The 7,500-nt window shown below is 40.6% G+C and overlaps 1 protein-coding gene and 1 long non-coding RNA gene across 2 annotated transcripts in view; both read right to left on the reverse strand.

Annotated features, from left to right (window-relative positions):
- Positions 1-1,228, reverse strand: part of LOC138866481 (uncharacterized) — an 8,098-nt gene extending 6,870 nt beyond the window's left edge. The window contains exons 1-2 of the long non-coding RNA XR_011399603.1: positions 996-1,228; positions 211-716 (exon numbers count right to left, since the gene is read on the reverse strand). This is a non-coding gene — a long non-coding RNA (uncharacterized lncRNA). The remainder of the gene's footprint in view (positions 1-210; positions 717-995) is intronic.
- Positions 1,229-4,259: 3,031 nt separating this feature from the next.
- The window catches only part of LOC113800575 (uncharacterized), a 5,244-nt gene continuing 2,003 nt past the window's right edge, over positions 4,260-7,500 (reverse strand). Inside the window, exons 5-9 of the mRNA XM_027351369.2 lie at positions 6,273-6,442; positions 5,915-5,995; positions 5,232-5,320; positions 4,749-4,868; positions 4,260-4,552 (exon numbers count right to left, since the gene is read on the reverse strand). Coding sequence (XP_027207170.2) covers positions 4,361-4,552; positions 4,749-4,868; positions 5,232-5,320; positions 5,915-5,995; positions 6,273-6,442 — 652 coding nt within the window. The 3' untranslated portion in view covers positions 4,260-4,360. The remainder of the gene's footprint in view (positions 4,553-4,748; positions 4,869-5,231; positions 5,321-5,914; positions 5,996-6,272; positions 6,443-7,500) is intronic.

The raw sequence follows: 7,500 nt of genomic DNA on the forward strand, positions 1-7,500 counted from the left end.
TACTACTTATACACATTTTTGGGGCAGACTGTAATAGGCGTAAAGCAAAGCAGGTACGTTCGAACATCATTTTGTACGAGGGGAATTGAAACTAACTAGACTAGAGGCAGTCGAGACACTTAGCGATCTCAACACCGTACCTTATGTGGTTCTGTTTGTACCAGCCACTTGGTGTTGCCATCACCTGCCTTCTCTCTCTGTTCTCCTTACCTTTTCGTCTTTGCCATCTCTCTTCATTCCTCCTCATCTGCCTCTCTTCCACTTTCTCCACCGTTCCCTTCGCTCTCCTTCCTCTTCTTCGTATATCTTCTTCGGTCCTTTCGCGCCATGTGCAGACAGCCCCCAGTCGCTACAGCCTCCTCCTTCCTCTCTACCTTCCCTCTTACCTTTTTTAAGTGCTTATATCTCCTTCTTTCTTTGATCCCGTTACTTCTGCTTTCTCGTTATAATGTGCTCTTTAATTCCTCTTCTATAGTCATTAGTTCCAATAACATTTTTTGTTTACTTTACCATTTCTTAGTAACTTCTCGTACCGGCACCTCTAGCCCCCCCCCCACACCACCCAGCTCTCTCTCCCCTCGCCGGCCGGGAAGGGAAGTTCCCTCATGAGCCACCATGGCCATGAGAGCAGCAGCGTTCCTGGCACTTGCGTCATGAGACCCGGCACGCGGCAGTAGTGCATGATAAGACCATGCGTTTAGCAACCCTGTGGCTCACTGAAAAAGGTGGGGGGGGGGTGCTCTTAAAGTTACGTTTTTTTTTCTTAATTCTTAAAAAATATGATGATTATGATTATGTTGGAGATAAACAGCATTAAAGAATAGTTACTGCTATGATGAGGTGGCGAGAAATAGCACACCATTCGGTATGTGAAAACTTCAAAGTCAGACAAATAAACAGATGTCATAAAGGATTCAGAGTATCATTAACACATTTAAAGTTATTTTTACTATTTATCGCCTAACACCCACTAAAAATTATAAATCAGATGTTACCTTATCATCTGCTCATGAGTTTGCTGGAAGGAAAAACAACACGTCTTATGGATCTCTGCTTAAGGGTATGTCCCATGGCGCACACATGGCCGCAGTATTTGCTTGCACGTGCAATCACACTCAACTGCAAGCAAGAAGAGATCATACTCTTTATTGGAACTATCAAAAGCTCGACAGATTAACGTTATCGAACGATTCGTAATTTTACTATGAATATATATTTTACGCTGTACACCGATCTTCTCTTGTCTGAAACACGCTCTTATCAGATTAGTTCGGTTATCAGAATGCACAGATAAGGACAACATGCGTAAATCAACTTCTTGTGTAACGTATTTTTGAAAGTATGTATATGGAAAAGTAGCAAGACCATATACTTTATACCGTCGACACTTTATGGAAACTATCTATCTTCTCATTGTTGTTTTTGTTTGTTTTTCGTGATCAGCATTGTAACTTTCGATCTTCTGAGTTGACATTTATATATATATATATATATATATATATATATATATATATATATATATTTATATATATATGTGTGTGTGTGTGTGTGTGTGTGTGTGTGTGTGTGTGTGTGTGTATGTGTGTGTGTGTGTGTGTGTGTTTATATATATATATATATATATATATATATATATATATATATATATATATATATATATATATACAAACTGGTACCTGTGTCATGAAAACAAACGCGCAGCGTTAGTGTATACGATAAGACGATGCGAAATTCCGTCGTCCAAAAGAAAAAAATGACAGATAGATGATCGCATTCTTGACAACCTGGACCAGTCTATAGCAATCGTTCATCAATGATATGCACGAGGATCTATCTAATGGTTTTCTTTCTTCTTACACGTGTTAATCTCTCCAGTGCTCTACACTCTTGTCACGAGTCTTCTAGGGGTGGTTCCTTTGCCACAGAGTGAATGATTCAAGTAATGTTCACTTCTGCAAAGGGATGAATCCTTCTAATGGGCTCTTGTCAGTAAGTCCCTCAGATGCTGTTAACTCTTGCCACAAGGCTAATCTCTCGAATGGAAATTATTTTTGTCACAGGAGCGAAGCCCGCTTGGGGTCCACGCTTACCACAGGGTTGAATCCGTCTAAATGGTATCTTTTGTCGCAGGTGTGAGGTACTTTGATGGCGTTCATTCTAGCCACGGAGGCAGCAAGCATGGCCACCAAACTCCTTCCAGTCAAGACCTAACAATGCCTCTCAATAACTTCTTTCCGAATTCTCCCGGGACTTCGCCAATCCAGGTGATGTCGAAAGAAAGCCCACATCACAAGTTCCTCTGAAGCCAATCCTTGACCTGTCTCTGAGGGCGCAGGTCAAACCGGGCGCGCGCCTTCGTGGAGGATTCCTCCTCGGTGCCCTCGCGTCAGCAAGGAACCAAGAGGGCCGACCTGGCACCACGTCATCTTCATTGAGTATTTGCACTCCCTTTGCTTAGAGACAAAACCTTGAGACTGAAACTGAGCATTATGGCCATATTATGCTATCTGCCTGTCTGTCCGTTTCTCTCCCCCTCTCTTTCGCTCGCTTCCATGCTGTCTAATTACAAGCGATGCGCCTGGAGTGGATTTGAAGCGTATCTTTTTATTGTGACTGTTTCGTCTATGTTTATGAACGTCAGTCTAAAGCGGAGCAACAATTTATGTACCACCCCACATGTGCACTCTGGATTATAACTTTTCTTTTCAATGGGCGCTGCTTCACCTTCGAAGTAAAGAGGGGAGAATATCCCGCTTGCTCTGCCACCAATGTAATGTAGCGGGGAGGGTTATCACACTTGGCAGCCAAGTGGACGCGTCCCCACTATGAAGGTGGCTAAGGGACTGGTTGGTTCTCTTGGAGTTAAAGCTGCCGCAGATTCTTAACTTTATTTCTGCGAGAGTATGGTAGCTGGTACAAATAGGCAGTTAGAGACGTTCAGGGAGGTGTGTGACATGCAGGCGCGATGCCACAGGGTGTGTGTGTGGGGGGGGGGGGTGCGACACCCCTTAAAGGTCATATATCGTCATTTCACTCGGCAGAATGGAAAAAAAAATACAGTTTACTCGGCAAACTTGGTGGTCGGAAATCAATGATCATGGTTTGTAACTCTCGAAGTTTTCATTTTCATTTCAATTTGGTCCTTTTCGAAACAAGATATTAAAAAGTATGAAGTGTGGATTTAATTTTTAAAATGTTACTCGGTAACCTTGCTCCCGACACCCCCCCCTCAAAAAAAAAAAAAAAAAAAAAAAAAAAAAAAAAAAGACGTTTTCTAGCGCCGCCCCTGGTGACATGCCATGCCGGAAGCAGCGAGCGCTGTGTCGAATCTACAGAAATTGCTATGAACAAACTTCGTTTTAAAACATTCCATGATGGAAAACATGAAAGAATTTGAATGAACACAAATTTAGAAACATATGGTCACATGTGTTTCGTGGTGAAATACAAAGGATACCTTTATATAATGTATGGTTCTGCTGCATTCTGAACTGCTCGTCTTGCTCGTCCAGACATCTTGTCCAGGACCAGCAGACCCTTTCTGCCCATAATGCAACCGGGTCGAATGTAAACATTCCCTTTTTTACCATTCCGGTGTCTCTATTTTACATGCTGCATAAGTTTTGTAACTCCTTTGATGCACATTTAACTTACCTGCAACTGACAAACACAAAAATATCCTTTGATAACACCAATAAAGGGTCATAAAATTACCCACCAATATCTTGTGGTTACCTGCAACTGTCAATGTTTACACACAAAATATATTGTGACGTCATCTCGTCCTGCTCGCCCACCTTCTCAGGAGGGCAAGTTGGACGAGCTAGACTACTTGTCCGGGACGAGATAGTGGAGGTTCCGAACGGTCAAAGCATCTCGTCCAACTGGTCTGGACGAGATAGACGAGCAGTTACGAACGCACTACTAGATCCCTTCGTCCATGTCATCTCGTTCGGAACGCAGGGCACGTTGACGCAAGGTCTATATAAGTACTTTAATCTTTATAGACCTTGCGTTGACGTACTGTGAAGAATTCATGTCGAACAAATTTCCAATAGGAATAACGTGTTTCATGTTATTCCCTTCGTTGTTCCTATTGCAGGTACTGTGAAATAAAAAACACATGGAGCTTGTGGTCTGCGAGACCAGAGAGATGGTCACGAGAACCTTGCTGTTTCTTTTTGAATGATAGTCTGAAAATTAGTGAAAATGGAGGTATCGCTGTAAAAAAGGATTGGAATAAGTAAGGAAAATCGGAATATAATAACGTGCTTTTTTATTAATTCAATCCAGGACAAGATTTTGAAGAGAAAAAAATTATCACCTATTTTATTTTTATCCTTTATAATGGGACTTTCTCTCACCACGTTGCCATGAGACTTAGAGTAAGTTCAGTCAAATAGGTTTCGTTTAGATAAATAATTTCAAGGTCTTCCTCAAGCAAGGGATCGTCTCTCATTCGCTGATGACTTTGAGCAACAACCTCCCTCCAGTAGGTCGCCATGTCCTCTGCGTTCCCGTTTTCTATGGCAGTCTCGAGAGCTGAATGCATCTGTTTAGGGTAAGGACGCTGGCGGTTATGATTAGCGATTATATTTTATTTTGGATGCGTTCGAATACCGTATATAACGAGGTGAATCTAAAACCTAAAATCCGAATTTAAAAATAATACATAGATATAATTTATAATCATTTGTAAAGAACGGCTATCAAGCACTGTAAAAAATACATATATTCATTCTTTCTACCTCATCAACAGCTTTATTGAGATCCCGTAGAGGATCTGTCAAAATCTTCTTGTAGCCAGAAGGATCTGATCCTCTCTCCAGGACTTTGGCCATCACGTTCCCCAGGAAGTTGGGGGCGACCTGCGAAAAGAGGATTCCGAATGGATCGCTTTCAGGGAAACACACACACACACACACACACACACACACACACACACACACACACACACACACACACACACACACACACACAGAAACACACATACGTTCATATGCACAGCGATGTTATTCGGTAGTGTTGCAATCTGTTGTCATCAATCCCTCAAACGCATTTTCGCCACGAAAAAATTAAATAATTTTCCGTTTCCTAATAGAACAAGAAGAAAAAGAACAAAGAAAAAGGGTAAAAGAGGAAAATTATTTAAAAAGGAAAGGAAAAAATACACAAAGAAAAAGCAAAAGAAAGAAAATAGCAATAATAATAGAGAGAATAGGGAACCAAACCTTCGGGAGTTTGCTGTGAACGGCCTCGGCAACGTCGTGTTCCTTAGTGTCGTTGGGTAAATGCAGTGACCTGTGAACCACGTAGATGCCTGAAATAAGGAGCTCAGTGAGAAAAAATATATATTATTTTCCCCTTTCCCTTCCTTCTGTGACCCACTGTCGTTTATATTCTTCTCTTTCCAATCTAATCCCTTTTTTGGTATTTTTCGTACGTTTATTCCATTACTCTTTTCGTTGTCGTAAAAATATTTTATACATTTCTCTCTAATTTCTCCAGGATCTCTCAGGTCGACATCTACACTATATATTCATGTTATACATTTTCTTTATTTACAGTCGATCATATGCTAACATCTATCCTAATACCTAATTCCAATGCTGAATATCCTAATACCTAATTCCAATGTTGAATATCCTAATACCTAATATCAATATTGAATATCCTAATACCTAATAGCAATATTGAATATCCTAATACCTAATATTGAACATTTCCTCCGTTATTCTTCTTGAGAATTCCTTAAATAATGGTATACTCCTTTTATTCTATCATTTTTTATCTTATACTTTATCTATATTTCATTTTTATTCCTTATTTATCATCAACTATTCCCTGTTTTCATTTATTCTCTCCGTATTTATCATCACGTATGCCTCAGGCTTTTTTCGGTCGCTTTACTTACTGTTCATAACAATGGCTTTGATGGTGACCGAAAGCTCCTGTAGGGCTGTGTTCAGATACCGGTCTCCTTGATGCTGAGCGTCTGAAAATGCGTACAAATGCTCAATCTTATTGATCATAATGTTACTTGTTTTTTATCAGCATAGCCTTAGGAAAACTAGGAATGGTTTCACTATGAAAAGGCCGCCATTAATTCTTTGTTTACGTTTGAATTCAACCCAACTCGAACGATAAGGGCGATTTCGATCTTTTTTTACATAAACATTTATTTTTTCTTATGATAACCGAGGAATATTTCTGATCCTCATTTTTTTTTCTAAAGAGGGATCTATTTCGCTTTTAACAACGAAGGCAGCTACCTCTTATGAGCTGAAGGGCCCGCAGTGTCTCCTCGCTCTCAAGGTTTCCTCGGGAGTGGGCGCGAATAAGATCCCTCCAGGCGGTTCTCACCAAGTCGTACGCGTCCCGGATCGTCCCGAGTATGAAGTCTCGAAGCTCCGGAAACAGTTCTTGGCTTTTCAGCTCTCCTCTGCGGTGAGAGAGGGAGAAGTAGATTGATTGATAGATAGATAGAGATAGAGATAAATAAATAGATGGAAATAGGCAGATTGATAAATAGATAGATAGAGATAGACAGATAGATGGACAGACAGATATATAGATAGAGAGAGAAAGAGAGAGAGGGTGTGTGAGAGATAAATGGATGAAGCAAGATAGATAAAGAGAGAGATCGAACAAGTTTAGTTTAAATAAAGAGAGAGAGAGAGAGATGAATAGATATACAGAGAGACAGATGGATAAATAAATAGAGAGATAGATGGATAGATAGATAGGAGAGAGAGAGTCGAGATCGAACAAGTTTAGTTCACATATTCACTTTTCTCCGGCTGCGAGATACAGACACAAAAGAGGCCCTCACACCACGGCCAAGAAACCAAAATGAAATACAAAATGAAAAATTACGCAGCTCTCCATGTTACGAATACAAATAACCTTAAAACTGAAGTAAGTTAGCACAATTCGGAGTCAGATTTCCACATTGCAAGAAAGAATTAGTTCAGAAATAAAAAGTTTTCCGTACAAGATAACAAAGGAAATGTGAGATGATAGCGGAGATTATCTTGTAAGGTAATTAAGTTCAGGATCACAATAAATTTCTATTTTCAAGGGTTTTAAGGGCAGTTCTTAATACCAATGGAAAAAAAAAAATAGTATCATAATTTCCAGAGAGAGAGAGAGAATAAGAGAGAGAAAGAAATTAACTTTCATTACTCTTGTTTCTTCACGTTGATGGAAAAAAACACTGCAACACCTGAAGAAAATGGCTTAAAAGAAAATTGCCCTTCTATGAAAAGATAAATGGATAAGCGCTTGAAAAATAGAGGGAGGAAGAGGGTGAGAGGGAGGGAGAGGATGAGAGAGACGGAGAGGGTGAGAGGGAGGGAGAGGTGAGAGGAAGGGAGGGAGAGGTGAGAGAGACGGAGAGGGTGTGAGGGAGGGAGAGGGTGTGAGGGAGGGAGAGGGTGAGAGAAACGGAGAGGGTGAGAGAGAAGGAGAGGGTGGGAGGGAGGGATATGGTGGACAAAT

The sequence above is a fragment of the Penaeus vannamei genome, chromosome 25 (genome assembly GCF_042767895.1).
Source record: "Penaeus vannamei isolate JL-2024 chromosome 25, ASM4276789v1, whole genome shotgun sequence".
In the NCBI taxonomy this organism is placed as follows: domain Eukaryota; kingdom Metazoa; phylum Arthropoda; class Malacostraca; order Decapoda; family Penaeidae; genus Penaeus; species Penaeus vannamei.